The sequence below is a fragment of the Myotis daubentonii genome, chromosome 5 (genome assembly GCF_963259705.1).
Source record: "Myotis daubentonii chromosome 5, mMyoDau2.1, whole genome shotgun sequence".
Lineage (NCBI taxonomy): Eukaryota > Metazoa > Chordata > Mammalia > Chiroptera > Vespertilionidae > Myotis > Myotis daubentonii.
Window position 1 is genome coordinate 91,716,372 of NC_081844.1, and position 27,188 is coordinate 91,743,559.

Genomic DNA, 27,188 nt, shown 5'->3' on the forward strand with positions numbered 1-27,188 from the left:
GAATGGCCGGGAGAAATAAGCGCCCACTCCTCCCCAGCGATTAGAAAACGGAATGACAATGGCAGTGACGCACGGGGCGTTGCATGGGAGCCCAAGCGGATCAGAGAGCCTGCAAACTGCCGCCCCTCGGCGACAGCAGAAAGGGGAAACCTCAGCAACACCCACGCGGCTCCTTCGGGCCGACCTGCAGCAGCACTTGCCCCAAACGGCAGGGCTGAAATGTGCGTTCTCCAGCTCAGCAGCAGCTTTCACGCGCGACTTTTCACTTCTTTCACGGGGTTACCTTCTCCTTGGCTTTCCCTTAATAGTTGTCCGCGCTAGTGCAGACTAATGGGGGGGGGGGGGCGCGCGAGCCAGCAAGTGCCCTTCGGCATGGAAATAAAAAGTTGTCATAAGAAGAAACAAACAAGGGGAAAGTTTACCACTTGGTTCCCCTGGTACCGATCTGCGGAAAAGGCGGGAGAGGGGCCGCAGGGGCCGGATCTAACGCGAGAGGGAAAGAAGGAAAAAGGACCCAACCCCGGACCGGAGAGGCTCAGAACCGCCCCTGAAGGCACGGGGGCCCTAGGGCTCGGTCTCCTTGGTGCCGTCCAACCCCCGTGTCAATCAGCTCTTTCTCGCGTTGCGATTGGCCGAGGCCTTCCTTGGCCTCCCTTGTTCCCACCTCCTAGTTGCTTGGGGTTTACTTCCCCAAAGTACACGGGCCCCACCTTGTGGAGCAACCGCTCATGCAATGGAAAACGGATCTCCGCCCAGGGTAAGACGTTTCAACGAATGGGAGCGGCCCCAAGCATTTATTGGCCATTGTGGATATCGGTCAAAAAACTTCCCGCCCTCCTTTCCACCTTCCCTTTAAGTAATTGGTCCCTCTCTATGCCAATCCGTTACTAGGGAAACGAGATCCGGACAGTCTCATAGGCATGAGTCAAAGCCAATCAAGAGTCACGCCTTCATCCTGAGTCGATATCCAATGGCTGCTCGAGGAGCCCAGAGGATGCAGTCGGGATTGGTCGCCAGCCTGCCGCAACATGTTAGGCTGCGTCGCGCTTATATAGACCGGCGACGGAGCACGCGTGTGCGGACGCAGTTGCGTGAGGGCTTTTTCTCCTTCCTCCGAGCAGTGGAGCAAAGCTTGTTCCTCTCCCGCTCAGCCGCGCAGGTACGCCGGGGTATGGGCGGGGCCGTGCGGCCCGGGGTCGAGGAAGAGCGGCAGCGGTTGTGAGAGGGAGGAGAAGACCGAGCGGCGCCCGTGTGAGGCGCGCCCCCCCTTCAACGGCCGCAGGCGGGCGCACGGGCGCGCGGAGGCTCTCCGCCCCTCTGTCTCCCCCCCTCCCCCCCCCCCCGGTCGGGCCGGCGCGCGTGGCCGTGTCCGCCGCGTGCGCGTGCCGCGCCCAACTGCCACGCGGGGCGAGAGCGAGCCGCGGCCGCCGCCCGGGGTCCCAGGGCAATCTCCAGGGCTCGCCCGCGTTTCCCGCCCGCCTCCCCACGCGCCAGCGGGTCTTTCCTCCCCTGGCGAGGGGGCTCCAGCGTGGCCGGGGCCAGAGGAGGAGGCTTTTATTCGGGGGCGGGAGCGTCACGAAAGTGCGATAAGAAAAGGATTTTTCGACCGGGAGGCAGAAGTGCTGCTCTTTGGTTTTCCAGGGACTAAAGGGGGAGCAGCGGGTGCATGCATGGGTGATGCGTGGTGGTAACGAATTCTTCCCGAGCCCTTATTGTGTGCCAGGCACTGTGTGGAGCCACTTGTGTGCCCCTCGTGTACTCCCGCAACCTGGGGAGGTCGGTGCGATGACTTTCCTCATTTTACAGCGGACTCGGAGGTCCCGCGGTGGAGGGACATGGTCAGAGGCATGCAGACGGTAAGGGGCAGGTGCTTGTTTGCACCCAGGTGGCCTGACTCCTGGTCCCCGAGCCTCTTCTATTCTTCATTCCAGCGTCCGATGTGGTCCCCGGGCACCTTGGCCCCCAGAGCACCGGGGGTCCCCTGGGGACAGCATCCGTCCCGAACGGCCCTGCTGCGAAGGCTGCAGCGGCGTTTGTGCTTGAGCCAGTCCTGGGCTTCCAGGGAGACCAGGGTCGGACGTGGGCTGAAGACAAAGGGAGAGAAAGCGTTTGGGCTTCCTTTCTGTTTGTGTTCGCGTAGGTAGCTGAGGGGTGTGCTGCCCTGAAAGCTCCCGGGAAAAGCATCCGATCAAACGAGTAAGTGCAAGGGAACATGGACAGTGTTCCTCGTCTGATTTGAAACTCACAGCGTGATGATGGGAAATTCCCGCCAGCAGGAAGTTAGGCTCCGATATGAGACCCTGAATCATTTCTCTCTCTTAAAAAAAAAAAAAAGAAATCGGAGCAGACTTTTGAGAAAGACCTGTGAGAACATAGCTTAACTTCCTCGTTTTATATAATTGAAGAAAAATGAGGTTCAGAGCCATGAGTTTCAGACCTCGGCAGCATGTGTGGGTTAAAACTTGAAATAGGAATGGGGAGGAGGGTGCTCAGTTGCAGTGTAAATCTGACCTATGCCAGGGGAATTGGGGTGACTGAGGTGTGGGCAATCTTTACCCTGGTAGGTAGTTGGGATCTACTGTGGATGATGGCCTATCTGCATTCAGTTCATTATTTGGCATTTACATACTGTTAGGCTCCTGTGTATATGCAGACACAGAAGACACTTTCGAAGACCTGAGTGTATATTTTTCTAGTAAAGTTATATTTTAGGTTTTTGAAAGCCAGTATATTCTCTTGGCTTCATGAAATAGTAAATGTTCCTGTGTTGCAGGTCCAAGTCATTACACCACAGATGTCTCTATTGAGATAAAAGTACAGTAAAAGTTTTGAGACTTAATTCATTTGAATTTTGATTGGGATGGCTTTCAATTTTTTTTTTTTTTTAAGAAATTTACCTATTTTGTGTATATAGACACTTTTTAGGATTGGTCTTGATTTTTTTGCAGTCAGAGAGAACACATAATTTAATCTTTCTAAGTAAATTTAAAAACTATCAGGAAGCTTAATATTTGTGAGTCCATTTACCAAATATTCTTGACAGAAAGTAGCAGTAAATATAGGATTGAAATTTTGTATTGAAAAGTTGTATCTATGTTGGTGTTGCCATAAATAACAGATTGCCTTAGAATATAACATTGTTTTACTTGGAACTTGCCTTCCTGTAGCAGTGCCATTTACCTGCGATTATACATTGGTTTAACTATTGATTTAGCATTTTAGTTAGCAAATGTTAAAACACTATAATGACCTATATTTAAACTGAGTTTGAGTCCAGCTAATTTTGTTACTGCTTGAGGTAAGACATACCAATGAAATTATCTTATGCATTAATTGGGGGGGAATTTTGTTACTTTCCCCTTCAAATTCTTCTTTAAGAAATAAAACCCTGTTCTTGGCTTCAGGCAAATGGTTATTAGTTGAGCAGGAATATGAAAACTGATACTTCACAAATTGGTAGCCCAGTTGATCTCTTGTGCATTCATTTATCAAGAACAAGTGATTTTTGAAGAAAAGTTGTAATAATGCAAGACTTAGGTGCCATCTTGATTCCCAGCCAAGTCAGAGGTTACTTTTATTATTGTTAAACCCTTTCAATATAAGCTTTTGTGCCTCTTCTAACTGGTGGAAAAGTAGGCAGTTCTTTGTTCTTTATTTAATTCAGTTGCAGTTCTCAGCTGACAGTCTGCTAAGGGAACATCAGGAGATGTGGAAATGTTGGTGACCTACTTTGCAGCAGTTTTTTTTTGTAATTTACATTATTTTATTTTACTTGTTTTAGTACTTTGAATAGAAAATAAAGGGCAGAGCTTAGTTTTAAATTCTTACAGGTTTTTAAAAAAATCATTTGTTCTTTTATTTTTTTAAATATTTACTGATTTCAGAGAGGAAGAGCGAGGGAGAGAGATAGAAACATAAATGATGAGAATCAATGATCAGCTGCCTCTTGCACATCCCCCACTGAGGATTGAGTCTGCAACCTGGACAAGTGCCCTTGACTGGAATTGAACCCAGGACCCTTCAGTCCGCAGGCGGATGCTCTATCCACTGAGCCAAATCAGCTAGGGCTTCTTACAGGTTTTTGAATTGTATATGGCTCTTAGGACGGGTATATGGCTCTTAGGACGGATAAGGAAATGTTTAATTAAAAGATGAAATTTAATATAAAGCCTGAATTTGTGACCTAAATAAATTTTTTCTTTTTGCCAGTTTAATAAAATTACTCACTTGACCTTATAGCAAATATTGTTTTTTAAGATAATATTTCAGAATTTATGCATTGTATGTTCATTTAGTAGTGCTTTAAGACTGCTTTGGAGTCCTGGCTGGTGTGGCTCAGTTGGTTAGGCGTTGTCCTGTGCACTGAAGGGTTGCCATTTCCATTCCTGGTGAGGGCACATGCTCCAGTTTCAGCTCTCCTCCGTGGAGGGGGGCAGGCAGGAGGCAGCTGATTAATGTTTTGCTCTCACATCCATGTTTCTCTCTCCCTCTCTCTCTCTAACAATCAATACAAAAATCTTAAAGTGCCCTAGCTGGTTTGGCCCAGTGGATAGAGCATTGGCCTTCGGACTGAAAGGTCCTGGGTTCAATTCTGGTCAAGGGCATATGTGCAGAAGATCAATGATTCTCTCTCCTCATTGATGTTTCTATCTTTCTCTCCCTCTCCCTTCCTCTCTGAAATCAATCAATAAAAAATAAAAAAATTAAAAAGGAAATCACTTCCAAAAAGAACATTAAAATAAAATCTTAAAGAAAGAGACTGCTTTGCATAAAACTTAATTGACTTTACAAAGGAAGATAATGGTCAGAGTAGGTAGGCTAAAAAAACCAAACTGCTCTTTTCTCCCCTGGCTAATCAGTTCTTAACATCTAGTGTGCAAAACTCTTCGTGCAATAATGTCCTTTCAGCCATGTAGTTACATTTACATTGAGCAGCTGTAATCTCACTTGTAGTTGGTGATCACACTGTGGCACTTAACCAGGTTTATGTTGTTATTTTTATTTTATTTTTTTGTTAATCCTCACCCGAGAATATTTTTCCATTGGTTTTTAGAGAGTGGAAGGGAGAGGGAGAGAAAGAGAAACATCGATTGGTTGCCTCCTGCAGGTGCCCAACCGGGGCCAGGGATTGAACCTGCAACTGAAGTATGTGCCCTTGACCATAATCGAATCTGAGACCCTTCAGTCCGTGAGCTGACGCTCTATCCACTGGGCCAGAATCGGCAGGCAGGTTTATGTTTTTAAATCTCAAAAATAAGCTTTTTGTTTACTTAAAATTTTTTATTTTAAGTATTATTGGATACCTTGTCTGGCCTTGATTGGAAAAGCTAAACTGCAAGCCAAGTGATAATGGTGAAGAGCTAGGAGTAATTGGCACGTGATGAGTGGGTTTTATAAAGCAGAAAGTAAATATGAAAAATGCTGTGGCTTTAGTAAGTTCTTATTTTTTAATAATATATTTTTATTGATTTCAGAGAGGAAGGGAGAGGGAGAGAGATTGAAGGGGAGAGAGAATCACTGAATCACTCACTGATCGGCTGCCTCTCCTGCACGCCCACTACTGGGGATGGAGCTTGAAACCCGAGCCATGTGCCTCTGACCAAAATCGAACCTGGGACCCTTCAGTTGGCTCTATCCACTGAGCTAAGCCAGCTAAGGCAGTAAGTAAGGTCTTTACATGATAGATTTCCCCTTCTGTCCTTGGGCCAATCTCATAATATTGCTTAGCTGTTTAACCTGTGTGCTATTGAGGTATTTAAAAAATATTAGATGGTTCAGAAAAAGAAAGCTGGCATCCTGGATGGGGCACATTTTGTAGGTATGTCATCCTTGGTGGCTGTTAACTTAAGTGGCTATGAATATAACAGCATTGTATATTTGTGTGGCCCTTTACATGTTTTAAAATTGCTTTCACATATCTTAGATTTGCCCATGTTTTTACTTAAAAAGAGAACTGATAATTTGATATTCAAATTGTTGTCTAAACTATTTTGTAAAGCATGTGGTGTATCTAGCTATTCAGAAAAAAACCTGAAGGATTCAGAATCTGGATGGCGTGAGTGTGACACTTACCTGTCCAGGGCTGTGCCTCAAGTACACACCATGTTTGAACTGTGAGCTTGCTCTTAGGGTTTCCTGGAGTGTATCCCCTATGCTGTATGATCTAAAAGGCTAGGAAGTTCATGTTTCTAGGAATTTCATAGGTGAAGCATTAGTAGTAACTATACAGTATCTTCTTGATAAGAAAGAATAGATAGTTGCTTAATTTTAAACACAGCTGACTTAACTTTTAATTTTGGAATGGGAAAGGGATGCTAAAAAACAAGAAAAGCTGGTGCATGTTATGTTTTGTAATTTTTGTCTTGAAGTTTTTATCTTTCAGGAAAAGTTTTTTTTGAGATTGATAAATTTTAGATTTATATAAGAGTTGGAATGCAATGTAGAGACATCTTTTTTTTTTAAATCCTCACCTGAGGATATGTGTTTTTTGAGGCTCTGTTTTTAATGTGGGTTTCGATGGGCTGCCTTCCATATGTGCCCTGACCTGGGATTGAACCTGCAATCTGAAAGTGTACTGTTGATGCTCCAACCCAATGAATCACACCAGCCATGTCCAGAGATATCTTATATAGACTTTGTTCACCTTCCCTAATGTTAACATCTTACATAATCATGAATTTCGTGCACTGGGTCTCTAGTAATTCGAATAAAATGATATAAACATTTTCACATTTTCTAGTAGTTTTTCTCAAGGGAAATATTCCTGATGACTATGATGAGTAAAAATTGTTTCAGAAATACAAATTCTATTCAGCAAACTAATTTTCCTAGCATAAGAATAAATTATCAGTGTTTAACAGAAAAGTAAAACTTAATTATAATATTTTTGTTGTTTTTTTGTTAAGTCTCACCTAAGGATATTTTTCCATTGATTTTTTTTAGAGAGAGTCTAAGGGAGGGGGAGAGACAGAGACACACATCGACGGGGCCTCAATCGAACCTGGGATCCTTCAGTCTGCAGGCCGACGATCCACCCACTGAGCCAAACCTGTTAGGGCTATTGCTAATTTTTTAAAAAGAGAGCAGAAGTTTTTACACCTAACAGGGCTTAGACATACCTAAAACTACTGTATTTCCAAGGTGCATGTTTTAAAAGTTAAGATATTAACATGTGTACTTGATTTAGTTTTAGTTTTACAGTTTGACTGGACAGTTACATTCTGTGGGCACACAGACAAGTCTTCCTACATAGTATTAGTATAGGTCAAGTTTTACATTGAATGCTTGGGCTTCTGTATTTCAGAATTACAAAAATTCTTCTTTTCACAGGAACTCTACATTTTTATATTGCTAGCAGAATACATAAATTGTCTTCTAAGTGACAGAAAAGGATGGGATGTAGAAATGCTTTCTTTTATCATAGTTAATAATTATAATATTAATAGTACTAAAAGCTAACATTCAGTGCTTCCTGTCTACCAGACATTTAATTCTTATAATTAGGATTTTAATTTTACAGATGAAAGAACTGAGGGGCACAGATAGCACGTTACTAGCCCATGAGCACAGCTGGTGAATGGAGTTGAGGATTTCCCCTAGTGAAAGCATTAAAGAAAATTTGGGGGTACCTTTTGTTGTATTTCCAATACTCATTTACTATATTTAAAATAGAGCACTCAATTTCTAAGTTCATTTCTCATGTTTTGCTTCTTTTAATCATTACTAAGTGGTCAATTTTGTCTTTAATTCTTAGGGTAAAGAATGATTCCTTTTTCCTAACCTAGCACCTTTTTAGTATTTCCAGAAAAATATTTTAAGGGAAAGTATAAAATTTAAAAAATACATATTTCCTGTTCCTTTGCATTGAGTATAATTTTGGGATATCATGACATTCATAAATACTGGGAATATTATAAACTTAGATATAAAATTAGTGGAAAGTCAACTTCCTTTAGTGAAAAATGAGTGCTTCTCCTCTCCCCTTTATTCTTCCCAGGTCCTGTTTCTTTCATCTCTAATCTTTCTAGTCTATAATGATTTCAGTTTATATCATTCTTAGGAATATTATTATTATTTTTAAAATATGTCTTTATTTGATTTTAGAGAGAGAGGAACATTGATGTGAGAGAAACATCAGTCAGTTACTTCCCACATGCATCCCTACCAGGGACCGAACCCACAACCTGGGCATGTGCCCGACAGGGAATCAAATTGGTGACCTTTAAGTGTACGGGACAATGTTCAACCAATTGAGCCACATGGGTCAGGGCAGGAATATTATTACTATCATTATTATTATTTAAAATTCTTATTGAATATATCGGGCTGACATTGGTTAATAAAATTATATAGGTTCCAAGTGTTCAATTCTATAATATATTATATATTGTATTGTGTTCACATTAAAAATCAAGTCTACTTCCATCACCATTTATCCCCCCTTTATCCTCTTCTTCATCTCACCCCCTTTCTCTCTGGCAGTCACTGTACTTTGTTGTCTGTGTAAAATATACACAGATGACATATTGTGGGTTCGGTCCCTGGTAGGGATGCGTGTGGGAGGTAACTGACTGATGTTTCTCTCACATCAATGTTCCTCTCTCTCTAAAATCAAATAAAGACATTTAAAAATAAATAAAATAATGATAATAATCCTAAGAATGATATATCCTGTTTCTCTGAAAGCAGTGTGATAAGGGAGTGATCTCCACATTGGAATTGTTTGGAATGTTTGTTTAACGAACTTACTGTGTCTTGGGAGAATGACTTCTTTTAGGAAGTCTTCAGCCTGGGGATTGCAATAGTAAGACGTTTCCTACTTCTGATTTTGGTACGTGCATCATAGTCTAGCCAATAATCTTTCCATTGATGGGTGTATACTGTTATGTTAGGAACAGCCAGACTCCATAGTTGTATAAATTTATAAAACCTCTTTTAAAAGGACACGGTGTTCCAGGAGTGTTTAGTAAATGAGGGAGAATATTGCAACTTTTTAACATGGGTTTTCATTAATAGTTTATAATTGTCACAATGAATCAGTGATTGGCAAAACACCACCTTTTCTGAAATGAATCCATTTGAGTCTGTTTACTTTCATTTTAGATTTGATAGAATTGAGAGTTATGACAAACAAGAGAGAGATTAATGACTTTATTATCAGGAGATATGGCATTAGTTCACATATTTTTCATAGCTTGTGTTTTATGTTTGGGCCAGAAACAATGATGAATATTTCAGAGAGATGATTTACCTAATAGAGTTTTTCTAATTAGGATAGAGTTTGTCTGCATAGACTCAGATCTTTTGGGCTCAAATTGCCTACATTTTCTGCATTTCTTTTTTACTGAGAATGGTGATTAAATAGAGATGCTTATTTGCAAAACTTTAAGTGTATGATCTTAGATTACCTAAGACCTTCCCTAAACATTTTGTAGTCACTGATTAGTGGTTTAATCTTAATTATTTCAATACATTTTATGATGTCTTCAGGATTTTTTTAATATCACATGCAAAAATAGCTTTATTGACACATGTCCAAATGCTATCTTTTTTTCCCTTATTTTTTCCCATCACCATTTATCCCCCCTATACCCTCTACATCTACACCCCCACCCAAAAAAAAAAGTCAGGATTTTTTTTAAAGGTGGAAGTCTTTTTTTTTTTTGAATTTTTGAGGCATACTTTACAAACAGTAAGATCATAGAATGTAAAGGTTCAGTATGAGAAGTCATATACATGTAACTGTCACCTTAATACATGCATTTTTCTCACCCTAACCAGTTCCCGTGATCCTATTCTGTCAGTTCTCTCTCAGGCAACTATCTTCTAGCCACCTTAGCCTTAGTTTTTTCTTAACCTTTAAAGAAACAATGTTATGCCTGCTATCTTAATCTAAATTATACAAACCCTGACAAATGGATGGTCAATATTAATTTTGCTTGCATAAAATTTTAACCTTTTTTGTGAGACTGTTGAATGAAAGAAAACTTTTATTTCCTATTATGTTTCAGCTACTATTAAGTTTTAGGAGTAGAAAGTTATGTAAGAAATGATCTCTATTCTTAAGAAATGTAACATGTAAAGGGTGTCCCAAAATTCACGCAAGAAGTAATTTTGATAGAAAACACAGGTTTATAATGAAAAATTGTAAATTTTTATTGATTCATAAAGTATACAGTATAGGGTTATGTATGGAATAGCATATCAGGGAAATGGCCTCCGAGAGCTTCTCTAAATGTCCCATTCGTGACCACGGTGCCGAATCGATGTCCCTGGACTCTCAGCAACACTCTCATGAACTGCTTCAATGTTTTGTGTTGAACGACTTGTTGAAGGAAGGCCAGAGTGTGTAAGATCACTAATTGATCCAGTCTCCCTAAAGTTTTTAATTAACCTCTTCACAGTTGATGAAGTTAAATCACTATTCCGACCATATTTTGCACGAAAATTGCGAACTGTAGCTGCCCCAACCTTCATTATTTTTAAAAATATTGCTCAACAATGAAAACACGTTCTTTCGTGTAGCGCTCCATTTTTAATAGCCCTGAACTGTCAGCTGTCACGCTATCATTTTTTTTTTCCCGTTGGCAACACTTTACGGCACAAATGGCATAAAATTCAAATCTTGCGTGAATTTTGGGACACCCTTTAGTAAGAAGCTTGCATTCTTCCTAATGTGGAATTCTTGAAGCCTTTGATATTTTAAGTTTGGAATCAGCCCCTTTTTTGAACAGTGAAGCAATACGGTTCCTTTCTATTAAAATACTCTTTATTTTAGTCACGTGGATATAATTTTTCCCCCAGCTTTTTTTTTTTTTAATATTTTTTATTGATTTTTTACAGAGAGGAAGGGAGAGGGATAGAGCGTTAGAAACATCGATGAGAGAGAAACATAGATCAGGTGCCTCCTGCACACTCCCTGCTGGGGATGTGCCTGCAGCCAAGGTACATACCCTTGACTGGAATCGAACCTGGGACCCTTGAGTCCGCAGGCCGACGCTCTATCCACTGAGCCAAACCGGTTTGGGCCCCCCAATTTTATTGAGAAATAATTGCCAAGAACATTATTTTTAAATACTGCTACAGTTTCTCTTGGGCTTGTTGTTCAATGTTTATTATAAAAGTGCTTAAAGGAGAGACTTCAAGAGCCAAAGCTTTCATTTTAGTGGAACCACATGTGCCAGTGGTATCCTGCCGGGGTCCAACCCCAGCAGGTCCAGGGGTCCCCAAAGGTGTGGACGGAGTCGGCGAAGAAGGAAGGACACGGAGACAGTGTTCAGTTGATCAGCAGCCTAGCCAGGATCTCCAGCCAAGTTCTGGTCTGGATCTCCAGAGAGGTTCTGCTTCGGATCTCCAGCGAGGTTCTGTAGCCATGTTCCCTCGCTAGGTTCTTCAGCCAGGTTCTGTCCAGGTTCTCCAGCCAGGTTCAGTCACCAGGTTCTAGTCAGGTTCTCTTGCCAATTTCTGTAGTCAGGTTCAGTCCAGGATCTTTTGCCATGTTCTCTCGCTAGGTTCTGTCTCTAGGTTCTGAGGCCAGTTTCTATCCAGGATCTTTTGCCATGTTCTCTCCAGTGAAGTGCTTCTGTCTCTAGAGAACGTTCTGTGCCTAGGTTCTGTGTTCTAAGTTCTGTCTCTTGCTGTCTTGTTACATCTGTATTTATACCAGTTGATTCAATCCTATCAATCTCTATTACAAAGGTTAGGGCGTTTCTTATCTCCATTCCAGGGAGTAAAGATTATGTAGCTTAACCATGATTGTTCATAAAGTGATTAATTACCCGCCTGGCACTTAGTTGAGGGGTTTTATTCCCTCCCTAACTTTAAGGGAAAATCCCTACCTGGGGATTCAACCTTTCTCGGAGAGGTGACCTTGGTTAAAACACAGCGCCAAGAAGGTGAGCAAACATATTAAGAACCGTATGCCATATATGCCAGGTCCCTTGAAACAGCAAGGATGGACCGGCTCCCGGCAGTATCCTAATCCTAATATATAAAAAGCCAGGGGCTGTCATGACCGAAACAACCAGATGGACAACTAAACAGCAGGCTGCATGGGGCAACAAAGCTGGCAGGGGGGTTAGTGAGGGACAACCAAATGACTGAACAGCAGGCTGTGTGGGGTGACCAGGCTGGGGGGGGGTGCGGGGGGCAGTTGGGGGCAACCAGGCCAGGGGAGGGCAGTTGGTGGCGACCAGGCTGGCAGGGGGGTAGTTGGGGGTGACCACACCAGTGGGGGGGAGGGGCAGTTAGGGGCGACCAGGCCAGCAGGGGGGACAGTTAGGGGTGACCAGCCTGGCAGGGGGGGCAGTTGGGGGAGATCAGGCAGGCAGGCAGGCAGGTGAGCAGTTAGGACAGGGGTGGGCAAACTTTTTGACTCGAAGGCCACAATGGGTTCTTAAACTGGACCACAATGGGTTCTTAAACTGGACCGGAGAGCCGGAACAAAAGCATGGATGGAGTGTTTGTGTGAACTAATATAAATTCAAAGTAAACATCATTACATAAAAGGGTACGCTCTTTTTTCTTTTAGTTTTATTCATTTCAAACGCAGGTCGTAGTTTGCCTACGGCTGAGTTAGGAGCCAGTGGTCCTGAACTGGATTGGAGAGGGTGCAGGCAGGGCCGCGCGCCGCGCCCCCCCACCCCCCACCCCCGCTGTGCACGAATTTCGTGCACTGGGCCTCTAGTACATAAGTAAGCCTTGGAGGCAACCCTGATGATCAGCATTAAAACTTTTAACTTTAGTACCAGAGTATTGAAAATTTGGTTTCCATGTAGCTATATTGCATGTTTCTGAAGTTGAAAATTTCAACCCCAAATAAAGTACCATCTGTTTGGAAAATTCAGAAATGGTAATTATAGCTGAAACCGGTTTGGCTCAGTGGATAGAGTGTCGGCCTGCGGACTCAAGGGTCCCGGGTTCGATTCCGGTCAGGGGCATGTGCCTGGGTTGCGGGCACATCCCCAGTGGGGGGTGTGCGGGAGTCAGCTGGTCGATGTTTCTCTCTCATCGATGTTTCTAACTCTCTATCTCTCTCCCTTCCTCTCTGTAAAAAATCAATAAAATATATTAAAAAAAGAGAAAGAAATGGTAATTATAAACCTATTTCCAAAATACTCAATTATGTTAAGTTATTAAACTAATAAAATCGATGTTTGAAAACTTGTTGAATTATAAGTATTTCTTTGATAAGTTTCAGAATTATAGCAGTTAAGAAAAATGCACAAATGTGATGAAGATAAATTTAGCATATAAATATGTTTGACTTTACTTACTTGGTTTTATGGTGATGACCTGAAATAAAATGTTGATGATAATGGTTCAGTGAAACCAATAATGAGCTTTTAAAATTCTTTTAATTTGAATTATCTAGGTAATCTCACAGAAAGAGAAAGAGAAATTCTAGAGGTGGTCTAGAGGTTTTAATTTTTTTTTTTTTTGCCTTTGATATACAACCTAAAGGATTTTCAGGATTTTTGCATAGGAAGATTGGATGTGAGAAATAGTATTTGATAAAATGTTACTTAGAAATTTATATTTTAATGAGACTTCTTGACAGTATCAAAGGACGAAGTTAGGTTGATGTTACTAGTCTAGTAATGCTGACATTTGTAATATTGCTTAGTGAATAAGAGCATATGGTACTGAAGAGAAGGTAGTGCAATTAGTGGAAAAAGATAGGAGTAGGCCAGTGTGGCTCAGTGGATGGAGCATCAGCCCGTGCACCAAAGGGTCTTGGGTTCAATTCAGGTTAAGGGCACTAAAAAAAAAGATCGGTGTTTACTTAATTATACTGTTTTCTTTCTCTGGTTTATCTGTCCTGTTATGAAGGTTCCCTTTAAGTTGCTTTTTATATTGTGGATATGTTGTCTATTTTAAATGAGACAGGGAAGCAAAAGTTTCTGTTCAGCCTCAATATATTTGAAAATATGTAAATACAACTTAATGGAATAAAAATGATATTAACTTTACCAGTTTCTGAGGAATTGGAAGACCCGTTCAACATTTTGAAATTAGTTGTGAGATCTGGGAATTTTTCTTTTAATCCGATATTGGGTCAGATGTTAGTGATTTTTCAATAGAGAAGCTAAGCCAGCCCCCCCCCTTTTTTTTAACATTTAACATTTATTTATTGTTTTTGTTAATCCTCACCCGAGTATATTTTTCCATTGATTTTGATTTTTTTTTTTTTTTTTAGAGAGAATGGAAGAGAGGGCAAGACAGAAACATTGATGTGAGGGAAACATCAATTGGTTGCCTCCTGCAGGAGTCCTGACCAGGGCCAGGGCAGAGCCTGCAACCAAGATACATGCCCTTGACTGGAATTGAACCCGTTACGCTTTGGTTCACAGGCTAATGCTCTATCCACTGAGCCAAACCAGCTAGGGTGAGAAGCTAAGCCCTTTTAAGAAAGGAAAATTTATATAGGAATTCTCATATATAAAGTGTAGTCGCTCTGGTTTAAGCATGAATGGGAAATCTTAAAACTCAGAAACTACAGGCTAGATGACTATTAAGAACCTTTAATATCCAACTGTAATCTGTAAGTTCCGAAGAATCTAGGATCAGTAAAAACATCAGGAATTATCTTTTTCTGGACCAAGAGCCAGGGGAAAAAATAAGCAATTTTGCATTCTGTCTCAGGTTAGTCTACTTTAAGTTTATTAGTTTAAGACTTGGGATCCAAATTCTTGTTACTGATATCCTCATAACCATGCCTGCAGGCAAACTACTCTTCAGTATGACTGGGAAACTATTTCATAGTGTCTGTAATTTGGGGAAAATGCTGAACAGGCCTTCAACTAATTTCTTAGATTCTGGTGAAACAAGTAAGTAGGACAGATTTAAGAATAATGAGGGTGGGGACAGCTGTAATAATGTCAACAATAAAAATAAAGTTTAAAAAAAAAGGAAAAGAAAAAAATGAGGAAATGCAGTGGGTGAGGATAAACATATCTCCACAAACTGCTTATGCAGGAATTGACAAACCAAACTCAGTCCATTTTGCCCATCCTTTAGAAAACTGAAATAAAATTTGTCTCCTTAATTGATACTGTAATTAATCTTTATATATGCCTTTGCGTTTAAATTCAAGATAATTTTATCTTTTAAGTGAAAATTTGGGATTATCTCACACCAAAGTTTTTCTTTCCTTTTTTTTAAGTTTGAATTTTTTTTCAATAACAGTTTACTTTCAATATAATTTTGTATTAGTTTCAGATGTACAGCAGAGTGATTAGAAAATCATATCCTTAAAGTTCTTTTAAAATAATAACTGACAATAATTGAGGACTTCTGTCAGGTGCCTTTCTTAACACTCAAAGGTACTAACTTTAAATCATCATGATAATTTTGAGGTGATAGGGATTATTTTGTTGCGTAAAAACATTTTGTTTGTTAACTTTTTTTACCCACATTATTTTCAGATTATTTTTGGTCCCATTATAGAATAAATTGAGCATATTTAGGACTTCCAGGTTTTGTTTTTAAAGATACCAAATATTTCCCTGACTTGGTTTGATTAAAAATGTGATAGTATGTGCCCATATGTCTTAAGCTATATTTATTGTTTGATTTTATCATCCTCGAATGAAATAGTTGCATAAATAAGAATATGTTTGTAATTTATAACTCGAATACTCTGGGTTAAATTAATTTGGAAAATTATGGTAGATGGAAATATGTACCTTTGAGTTTCTTATATGCAGTTTAAGAAAATCGAATATTGGGAATAATGATGAATTAATTCTTTATAGTGATTTTTTTCTCCCAGTATTTCTCTGATTACAATAAATTTCAGTGTATAAAATACCACCTGGTCTGTGTGTTTTGTTTTTATAATAATTATTTCTTTTTAAAACCAAGAATTTCTGAAGTGATCTTGTCTTTACTTTTGAGTTGGTTTTAGCTAAATGATTATTTTCTCCCCTGCTACTTTTTCCCTTTGTACTTGATCTTTCCAGTTGAACACATTTAACTGCTGTTTTTTTCCAGGTTGAACTGACCAAAGCAATGGTTATGGAGAAGCCTAGTCCCCTGCTGGTCGGGCGGGAATTCGTGAGACAGTATTACACACTGCTGAACCAGGCCCCAGACATGCTACACAGGTAAAAGTTGTTCTCCTTCAAATGTTGTTTTCTAGTATGTGGTTATTTATCCTTGAAATTCTCTTAGTCATCCTTCACATAAAGGGTTGTTGCATAATAGTGCTTTCTTTTCATTGACTTATTGGGATGACATTGGTTAATGAAATTATATGGATTTCAGGTATGCAGTTCTACAGTACATCATCTATCTGTATATTGTATGTTTACCATCCCAAGTCAAAATGTCTAATGGTGCTTTATATAAGTGCCAATAAATTGTGGTTGTTAAAATGATACCATTTTATTTATTTATTTTTAAAATTTTATTTTCTTGTTTAAAGTATTACAAATAGTACATATGTCTCCTATAATGATACCATTTTAAATCAAATACACAAATGTTATTATTACTAGAGGCCCGGTGCATGGATTTGTGCACCAGTGGGGTCCCTCAGCATAGCCTGCGGGGATTTGGCCGAAACTGGCAATCCAGCACTGCTTGCTGCTCCTGCCTGCTGCTCCTGCTCATGCCAGCCCCACTGTACCTGCCGCTGCCACTCGGTAGGCTTGCTGCTGCTCTGCTGCAGTCTCTGGGCTGTGGTGGCCAGCTGTGAGCCCTGTGTCTGGTGCCAGTCAGTCAGCTGAGTGGTGCTCCCGCTGTGGGAGCACACTGACCACCAGGGGGCAGCTCTTAAGAACAACTGGAATGACCGGTTGATCAGTCGCTATGACATGCACTGACCACCAGGGGGCAGACACTCAACACAGGAGCTGCCCCCTGGTGGTTAGTGCACTCCCACAGCCAACCTTCCATGGTCCCTCCCCCTGGCCAGCTGGCGCCCCCCCTTTCCATCCCCCATGGCCCCGATTGGGGTGCTGGCCGGCCAACCTTTATGGCCCCTCTGCCCCCTGGCTGGTCAACTTCCTGTGGTCCCTCCCCCCGGCCGGCCCCCCAATAGGCCTCGATCATCAGCCAGGCTGAGGGACCCCACCCATGCACGAGTTCGTGCACCAGGCCTCTAGCATATAGATAATTTTTTAATTGTCACCTAAGGATATTTTTTCCATTTATTTCTAGAGAGAGTGAAGGGAGGGAGGGGGTAGAGAGTGATAGAAACATTGACTTGAGAGAGACACATTGATTGGTTGCTTCCTCACTGCATCCCTATTGGGGCTGGGGAACCTGCAACCAAGGAATGTGCCCTTGACCATGAATCGAACCTGTGACCCTTCATTTAGAACTTGTGACCCTTCATTCAGTCTGTAGGTGGATGCTCTAACCACTGAACAAACAGCCAGGGCTATAAATATTATTTAAAAATGAGACTTAAGTTACCAAAACTTACACATTATCAGAAAAATAATGCCTGAAAATTAAAGGTATAATATTCATGCTTTTGTTTTTCATTGTTGTGTTTTTGTTGAGTCATATTGAAGACTGTTCTTGTAAAAACTTCAGTGTGGCTATGCTTTTAAAAATTAGGGGCTATGCTTGTTATAAATTAAAACATTACTAAATAAACATGGAAGTAAAACCATGCTAACAGTTGTTCTATGTATATACTCTAGAAATGGGAAATATTTCTTGTACCTGTTTCTTCTTGAACTTTTCCAAAACTTTTTGGTAAGGCATTGTAGAGAGTTAATCCGATTTTGCAGATAAACATGCTAAAGAGTTAAAAATTTGCTGGTATTCATGACTGTTAGTAATAGAGTCTACAAACTTTTTGTTGTGTTTTATTTTTTATTAAAAATAATTTTTAGGGGGTGTGTGTGTGTGTTTTTAATGTTTTTAGAGAGAGAGGAAAGGAAAGGGAAATAGAAACATTGATGAGAGATAACATCGATTGGCTGCCTCCTGCACTCATGGGAGATCAAGCCCAAAACCCGGGCATGTGCCCTGACCATGAATCAAACTGCCAACCACTCTTGGTGCATGGGTCCACCCGCAATCACTGAGCCTCACCGGCTGGGCCTTTTGTTGTGTTTTAGGTCAAAATTTTATTCTGTACCCTTAGAGAAGTTAGGTAAATTTGAATTTAAGAAGCAGGTTTTGAAAGACACTAACCAAGTACATTCATATATTTCTTGTCAATATTGATATTTATTGATTCTAAGACATTTTTTTTTTCACATTTTATCTCTGAGGTATGAAAAGTGGCTTACCAGCAGTGAATTGATTTCACTGGCTGATGTGCAACCTTTTAATAACTAACAATTAAAAGATATACTTGGGGTCTTGTGAGCCCAGATCTTTCCCTTTTTAGGGGGTGGGGGAGGTAGTCAAAATGTAGAATGGCTCATTTGTGAAAAATTATTTTTATTATTATTTTTATTTTTTTGGTGGAGGTGCCGGGGATTGAACCCGGGGCCTAGTGCAGGCCAATGTGAAAAATTTATATAAAGTACAGATATCAAGAAATCCTTATAGGGTGGTTAACCGTGGGTTGTCTTTCCTGATCCAGTATAGTATTGTAATGAGAACACAACAGTTGAGGCTAGAGGAAAATGAAAAAGCTATGGGGATTAAAATCTACAGCTTGTAGTGCATCAGCAAACATTACTAAAAACTACTAAAACACACTTGCATGATGAGTTTACTGGGTTTTAATGGGAATTCCTCACCTGCATTCTTAGATACGAAAGGACTCTCCAAGTCTATGGAGATTATAGGTGTCCTCATCTATTTCAAAACTGCCTGATTTCTTCTTGAGTGAAAACAGGGACTCTTGTTTTATTTTAAGTGGCCTTCCTGAAATTAACTCCAAGATCCTTCTCAACAAGATCATCCTACTCTGAAACCTGGAGGGTGTGAGTTGTAAAATAACTGTTCACCTCATTGACCAAATCCAATTCTATTCAGCATTGTTTACTGACATGTAGGGGATGGATCCATGATTGTGTACAAAGATGAAAAAGAAAGCACATTCTTTTTTTTTCTTCTTTTTTTTAAAAATCTTGGTCCCTGTTCCCCTTTCTAGGTCTTGTCTTTTCTTTCTTTCTTTCTTTTTTTAATAGATTTTTTTACAGAGTGGAAGGGAGAGGGATAGAGAGTTAGAAACATCGATGAGAGAGAAACATCGATCAGCTGCCTCCTGCACACCTCCTACTGGGTATGTGCCCGCAACCAAGGTACATGCCCTTGACTGGAATCGAACCTGGGACCCTTCAGTCCGCAGGCCGATGCTCTATCCACTGAGCCAAACTGGTTAGGGCAGTGGTTCTCAACCTTCCTAATGCCGCGACCCTTTAATACAGTCCCTCCTGTTGTGGTGACCCCCAACCATAAAATATTTTCGTTGCTACTTCATAACTGTAATTTTGCTTCTGTTATGAATTGTAATGTAAATATCTGATATGCAGGATGTATTTTCATTGTTACAAATTGAACATAATTAAAGCATAGTGATTAATCACAAAAACAATATGTAACTATATATGTGTTTTCTGACGATCTTAGGCGACCCCTGTGAAAGGGTCATTCGACCCCCAAAGGGTTTGCAACCCACAGGTTGAGAACCGCTGGGTTAGGGCAAGAAAGCACATTCTTGCTTCTAAGAATCTGCCGCTGAGGCAGTTAGGTACCAAACATGAAAAATTAATACCTGGTCTTAGGAAGATGACAAGTAAATTATGTTCCTGTTTGACAGATTTTATGGAAAGAACTCTTCATATGTCCACGGGGGATTGGATTCAAACGGAAAGCCAGCAGATGCCGTCTACGGACAGAAAGTAAGCATGCCAAGCTTTATGGAGGTGGTTTAGCCGCTAGAAAATAATCCCTAACATTGAGGTAGATGCATTCTTAATAGATTGGCTGATACTGAAAGATCAAATTTGTCAAATTTTAAAAAATTTAGGTATTTAATGACGATTTGGTTAATACGGTAGTTATTGAAATGCTTATGTCACATTGCTCATTTTGTGTGATATATTGTGAAGGTTTTTTTTATATGAGGAGATTATTGGTTTTAGCATGGGGTCATCTATTATAAACTTTTCTGATTTTTTTAAAACTATTTTTATTGATTTCAGAGAGGGGGGAGAGAGAGAGAGAGAGAGAGAGAGAGAGAGAGAGAGAGAGAGAGAGAGAGAGAAACATCAGTGATAAGAGAAAATCATTGATTGGCTGCCTCCTTCACACTCCCCATTGGGTCACTGGGCATGTGCCCTTGACCAGAATCAAACCTGGGACCCTTCAGTCCCCAGGCCTATGCTCTATCCACTGAACTAAACCAGCAAGGGCTGTAAATATTTTTGGGTATGTTATTCAAGACAATAATTTAAAAGGCTCAGGAGTGGTCATGAGGAATCTGTCCTATCTAATAATAGACAAACATGGTAATTGACCGCACCTTTGCTATGCCTCCCATTGGCTAATCAACAGAGATGGCGGTTAATTTGCATACGTAGGCGTGAAGCGGCGGAGTGAAGACTGAAGGCTGCTCCGGCCGGAGCAAAGGCCTGGGTCCCGGGTGACGGAGGAAAACTGGTGCAGACAGCCAGGGGAAGGGAAGCCCTTTTGCACGAATCTTTTCATATAACAGGCCTCTAGTTTATATAATAAAAGCCTAAGCGACCTTTATGGCAGAACGACCGGTCACTATTATGCACACTGACCACTAGGGGGCAGATACTCAATGCAGGAGCTGCCCCCTGTGGTCAGTGTGCTCCCACAGGGGGTGTGCTGCTCAGCCAGAAGCTGGGCTCATGGCTAGTGAGCGCTGTGGCGGTGGCAGGAGCCTCTCCCGCCTCTGCGCCTGCGCTAAGGAGCAGCGAGCTGAGAGCTAAGGTGCGAGGGGTCCTGGACTGCGAGAAGGTTGTCCTGAGGGATCCTGGACTCCCCCCCCCCCCCCCCCCCCCAAGTGCAAGCATTTTGTGAACCGGGCCTCTAGTATACTATATTAAATGAAGCAAGTTATGGGAAAGCATTTGACATCTTGCTGCCTGGCATATGTCATCAGATTGGCTCAAGCTGTTACATATAAAAAAAGAAGATAAGTCAGAATAGGGTCTGTATAGTTTGTAATTTAAACATGTAAATTCTCTTGTGTTATGTGGGACATTTTTTGTTGTAGATTGTGTAAGTTTTAAGGCATTAACCTATGCTTTCATTCCTTAGGAAATCCATAGGAAGGTGATGTCACAAAACTTCACCAATTGCCACACTAAGATTCGCCATGTTGATGCTCATGCCACTTTGAATGATGGTGTGGTGGTCCAGGTGATGGGGTTGCTCTCCAATAATAACCAGGCTTTGAGGAGATTCATGCAGACATTTGTCCTTGCTCCTGAGGTATGAAAAAAGAAACAATGAATGGTTGTGCACCTCTTAAAAAAGTATTCATTTTGAAATTTCCAATTTAAAGAAAAGTTATAATAACAGTACAATAACTTCTATATACTTCTTACCTAGAGCCACTGTCAGCACTTGTCCATACATTGAGAATTCTTTTTCTATTAACCTATCATTTTAAATTCTAAACCATTTGATAGTAAATTAGAAATACAGTGGGGCCTTGACTTACGAGTTTAATTCCTTCCATGACGGAGCTCGTAACTCAAATTACTCATATGTCAAATCAAAAAGTGAAAGAGAGAGACACGTGATGCTGGGATGATGTGGCGTTCACTGTGACATTCGCTGCACCAACTAGCTGTGGGGTAGCTGAAGCTGGCTTGTAACCCAAATTTTAGCTCGCAACTCAAAGCAAAAAATCGGCTGAGAGACGGCTCGTATCTCGAAAAACTCGTTAGTCGGGACACTCGTAAGTCAAGGCCCCACTGTATGCCTAGTCATCTTCAAATACTTGAGCATTTCATAACCATAGTATAGTTATCAATCTATAGTCCATATTTAAATTTTGGTTATCTTCCCAATAATGTCCTTTATAGTAATCCCCATCCACCACCCCAGTCCAAGATTGAGTACAGGAATACACATTGTGTATAGCTCTGATGTCTCTTTAGTTTTATTTTTTGTTTTTTGGTGGCATTGACCTTTTGGAAGAGTATGATCAAGTTACTTTGTAGAATGCCTCAGTTTGAATTGTCTGAATGTCTTGTGATTAGATTTAGGTTATACACATATGTTCTTTCAGTGCCTCATATTAGGGAGGCTCTTGATTTCCTTTACTCCTCTTATTTATATATTTTTTTAAAATATATATTTTATTGATTTTTTACAGAGAGGAAGGGAGAGAGTTAGAGAGATAGAAACATCGATGAGAGAGAAACATCGATCAGCCGCCTCCTGCACATCTCCCACTGGGGATATGCCCGCAACCCAGGTACATGCCCCCGACCGGAATCGAACCTGGGACCCTTCAGTCCGCAGGCCGACGCTCTATCCACTGAGCCAAACCGGTTTCAGCTACTCCTCTTATTAGCGATGTTAATTTTCGTCACTTAAGGCAATGGTCAACAGATTTCGCCACTCTAAAGTTTTACTTTGCTCATTTATAAATAAACTAGGGGCCCAGTGCACGAATTCGTGCACCTTAAAAGGAACTGTGGGCCGTGAGGCTGAGGTGGGCACAGGGGTGGGTCTTGGCCCATGCTCCATGCCCCATGCCCCTGCCCAGCCCCTCCTGCTGTGGCTCCTGGTCCCCTTTCTGCTTGCAGCCCTGCTCCCACCGCCATTGCTCCCACATGCTGATGGCGACAGCCCTGCTCACACCTGCTGATGGCACAGAGTGATTGGGGCCAGCACCAGTAGCGGTTGTGAGTGGAGGCTGCTGCCCCCATTACCCCTTTGGAGCAGGGGGAGGCGGAGAAGCCCTGAGGGGCGATTGGGGCTGGCAGTCGCCACTCCGGCGTTGGGTGTGTGTGCAAGCAGGGCCAGCACCAACAGTGGGTGCAAGCGGTGGGTGGGAGCGGGGCTGTTGGTGGCAGCTGACCCCGATTGCCCCTTAGGAGCAGGGAGAGGTGGGGAAGCCCTGAGGGGCAATCGAGGCCAGCAGCCACCCCTTGCACCCATTGAAGGCGCTGAGAGATCGGGGCCGGCAGCGTGGTGCGAGTAGAGCTGGCGTCGACAGCAGGTGTGAGTGCTGGGCAGGACCGTGGCGCACGGGAACAAAGAATTTTCAGTAACCACCAGAGGCTCACCCTGATGACATTGACCGGCTCCCCGCCTTCGTCTGGTGCCCGCACTCACCTGCTCCACCATCCTGCCACGGCCGATGCCTGCCATGTTCTGCATGTGCCCCCTGGTGGTCAGCACATGTCATACCAACTGATTGTTGGTTCTGCTGTTCAGTCTATTTGCATATTAGGGTTATATATATTTACACACACACACACACACACACACACACACACACACACACACACACACACACTAGAAGCCTGTTGCATGAAGATTTGCGCAATAGGCCTTCCTTCCCCTGGCTACCAGCACCAGTTTTCCTCTGGAACCCGGGACCCAGGCCTTTGGTCTGGCCGCAGTGGAGAAGCCAAGCCTCGAGGCTAGGCTTTTCCCCTCCGGCCACAGCAAGGCTTGGCTTCTCTGCTGCAGCTGCAGTGAGGCTTGGCTTCTCCGCTGCAGCTGGGCTCTTCAGTCTTCACTCTTCACTCCTCACTCTGGCCGGAGCCTTCAGTCTTCATATGCAAATTAACTGCCATCTCCGTTGGGTGTGTGTAGCGGAGTGACACCAATTTGCATGTTTCTCTTATTAGTGTAGACAGATTGTGGGTGATTCTTTGAGACTGCAAATACCCTGTTTTGTTTTTTTAAAATATATTTTTATTGATTTCAGAGAGGAAGGGAGAAAGAGAGAGAGAGAGAGAGAGAGAAACATCAATGATGAGAGAGAATCATTGATCGGCTGCCTTCTGCAGCCCCCACCCCCCCTTACTGGGGATAGAGCCCATAACTCAGGCATGTACCCTTGACCGGAATTGAACCCAGGACCCTTCAGTCCTCAGGCCAATGCTCTATCCACTGAGCCAAACCGGCTAGGGCCAAATACCCTGTTCTTCATCAAACTTATGTACTAGTTTTTTCATTCATTGATGATTCTTGCTGGAACTAACTGCTACTTTGAAAGTTATAAATGATTATCATCTGATTCTGTCATTCAATATTAATTGGTATTCTACTGTAAAGAGCTTTACCTTTTCTCCTATCATCACTCATGAAGTCTTTATGTGGTAGATTTAATCCATTGATAACTTTATATCAATGTCTAAAATGTCCCAGACATGGTAAGTGTGAACCCCTTTAAGCCAGCTTCTGTGTGTGTGTGTGTATCTTTTCTTTTTTTTTTTAAATCACTTTGTAACTTAGCGGCAGAAGATGCTTTAGGCTCATCTTGCACTGTCTCTGCTCCAGCTCCAGCCCCAGCCCCAGCTCCAGCTCCAGCTGTTTTCTTCAAGGAGCCCTGGCTCTTTTTCGTTATCATGCTTATTAAAGGACCACAGATTTATGTTGAATAATTGCTTTTGTACTGTTTTCCCAACTGGTCCAGACTGAACCATGGCAGGAAGCCTATCTGCATAATCTGTGGAAGTGGCTTAATAAGGACTTGCTGATTAAATGTTTTCTTTACCATTACTCTTAAGATAATATTCTGTTTAGGATAGTGAACCTAAAACCCCTATCATTTTACTGTTTGAACATAAAATAAGTCAGTTGTCTTTGAAAACTACATGTCATTGTAGTCATAATTTTTAGAGGAAGGCTTTGATTATCTACAGTGTAAAACTGCTGATGACTTTCTAAATCTGCATGGGGTTAGTTGGGATATAAAAAAGGAAAAGTCTAGCTCATTTAATACTGAAAGCTCTAAGGTATATGTTGCTATTCCTTTTTACACATGAAGAAGTAGCCTTAGAGGTTGAATAGCTAGTAGTTGACATAGTTGGATTTAGACTCGAGTGTCTTAATCTAGTGTAGGCAAACTTTTTCAGCTACCCCACTCTTGAGTGCTTGTATCAGTAGTCTTGGGTACAGAAATAGGGAATTTAAAATATCTGCCGAAGTTGGCAATAGGTATTTGTTGTTCAAGAAATGATTTGAGGTGAGGGCTGTGGCATCTTACATACTTAAAGCTTTGTCACATTTTGGGCATCCAGCTGTTGGTATGTAAAGCAAACCATATATTTGAGGCTCTTTCACTTGGGAGCATGCCAGCACCTTTCCTTTCCCCTTCTTCTCCACTCTCCCCCGCCCTGACACCACCCCCCTCCCAGGCGCATTACCTTTGCCTTTCTCTCTCCTAAGCTCGAAGGGTTCTTCCTTTGCTTCTGTAACTTGATTCCTGAGCTTATGCAGCCCATCTGGCTCACTTCTATCTATGTAGCTTTCTAAATAAACTTTTTCTTATAATTTGAAAAAATAAAATAGAGCAAGCCATGTATTTGAGTGTCGTTTTTAGAGCTATAATGTAGAGTAGGGTTTTTCACCTTGGCACAGTTAATATTTTAGGCCAATAAGTCTGTTGTGGCTGGCTGTTCTGTGCATTGAAGGATGTTTAGCAGCATCCCTGTCCTCTACTCAAAGTTGTCAGTTGCACTCCCTATGTGAAAATGGAATTGTCTGCAGGTATTGCCAAGTAGCTCCTTGGAGAGGCAATAATGCCCTTAGTTGAGAACTGCCAGTGTAGGGTGATTTGGGTTTTTAAAAGTCTGCTGAATAAGTAAAAACTTTTTGTTGGTGTTGCAGGGCTCTGTTGCAAATAAGTTCTACGTTCACAATGATATCTTCAGATACCAAGATGAGGTCTTTGGTGGCTTTGTCACTGAGCCTCAGGAGGGTAAGTTACTTGCCTAAATTTTTTTGATGGCATTAATTAATCTGAAAGAATATGGGTTTCTTGAATGTTTTCATTATACGCTGTATTCTTCATTAACAACTTGAAATTGTCAAGATGTATGAAGGGCCTGAGTTTTTAACCTACTTGAAGTTAACAGGTTAGTCTACTTCATGGATATTGGTAGAAGACATAAAACTTCTAAGTCATAAGTAGACAGGCTGTTACAGCAAAAATAGTAGCATTTTTTGTCACAGTTTCTACAGGACATTGAAGTCCAAATGATACCTGCATTGCAATGGGATGCATTGTAAGAATGGAACCTTAAGTTTAGGGAACCCAGATCTTTTAGAATGGACAGTAAATATGCCTGCCCTTGTATCTGGAGAGAGACACTGTTTTCCGAGGTTGTTTGCTCTATAAATGTTCTTAAAAGATACTCTGGAACAAAGGATAGACATTGCCTCAATTGTAAGACGTGTAGAAACACAAGAGACCCATGGAAAATTGTCTCAGAACAATTTCTGTATGGCTGAGACGATTCTAAGTGCTTTATATTTATTATGTAATACCATAGCCTTATAGATAAGTACTTTAGGCACTGTTGTTCCCATTTAGTAGATTAGGGCACTGCAATACAGAGAAGTAATTTTCCTGATGGCATATAGCTGATTTGGTGGTAGAGCCTGTATTGGGGGCAATATGACCTCAGAGTCCATGTTCTTAACCCGACATTATAGTGTCTGTCCTTAAAGCCTATGCTATGATTTTACTGAATTGCCTTATTTTCTTGACTTTTTAAATATATATCTGCTTTTCTTAAGTCACTGCCTTTTTTATTATGACGAACATTGTGAAATAGAATTTATTTGTGAATTAAATAAGCACAAATTACTTTAAGTTTCTTTTCTTACTTAGAATCTGAGGAAGAAGTAGAAGAACCTGAAGAAAGACAGCAAACACCGGAAGTGGTACCTGATGATTCTGGAACTTTCTATGACCAGACTGTCAGGTAAGGAAAACTGTTTTTCTCTCCAGAGCTGCATGAGAATTGGGGTTGTCTTGTCTTTCCTTTTGTTGGAGGGCAGTCATGTAATCTCAGAATTACTTCAGAAAATAGTGATAATTTCCCAGAAGAAAGGTTTTACTTTTGGTACCTTTGAGCTTCCAAAAATCTATAATGTGTTCAATATACTTTGCACTATGAGGACTATTTAAATAGGATCCACCAGTCGCTTTTTGGCTTAGTTTTTTCTGGATGGAAGTGTAAAAGAGCTAGGATTTCTTACCAAGTAATGAACACATTTTAGCAAGCCACTGCATTAAGTGCTTTGGGGAAGAAGATGGTTAT

The 27,188-nt window shown here is 41.4% G+C and overlaps 1 protein-coding gene and 1 long non-coding RNA gene across 4 annotated transcripts in view; both read left to right on the plus strand.

Annotated features, from left to right (window-relative positions):
• Positions 1 to 1,017: 1,017 nt before the first annotated feature.
• Positions 1,018 to 27,188, plus strand: part of G3BP1 (G3BP stress granule assembly factor 1) — a 41,267-nt gene continuing 15,096 nt past the window's right edge. The window contains exons 1-6 of one of the 3 annotated variants that reach the window (XM_059698972.1): positions 1,018 to 1,159; positions 15,994 to 16,106; positions 19,736 to 19,817; positions 21,208 to 21,381; positions 25,750 to 25,840; positions 26,756 to 26,849. In XM_059698972.1, coding sequence (XP_059554955.1) covers positions 16,012 to 16,106; positions 19,736 to 19,817; positions 21,208 to 21,381; positions 25,750 to 25,840; positions 26,756 to 26,849 — 536 coding nt within the window. In that variant the 5' untranslated portion in view covers positions 1,018 to 1,159; positions 15,994 to 16,011. Of the gene's footprint in view, positions 1,160 to 1,832; positions 1,857 to 2,172; positions 2,197 to 15,993; positions 16,107 to 19,735; positions 19,818 to 21,207; positions 21,382 to 25,749; positions 25,841 to 26,755; positions 26,850 to 27,188 lie in introns of those variants that run through there. The other 2 variants (XM_059698973.1, XM_059698974.1) reach the window with 2 other exon arrangements.
• LOC132235880 (uncharacterized) lies at positions 16,113 to 19,302 on the plus strand. Its single transcript, XR_009453113.1, has 2 exons — positions 16,113 to 16,646; positions 18,830 to 19,302. It is a non-coding gene; the product is annotated as an uncharacterized LOC132235880 (long non-coding RNA).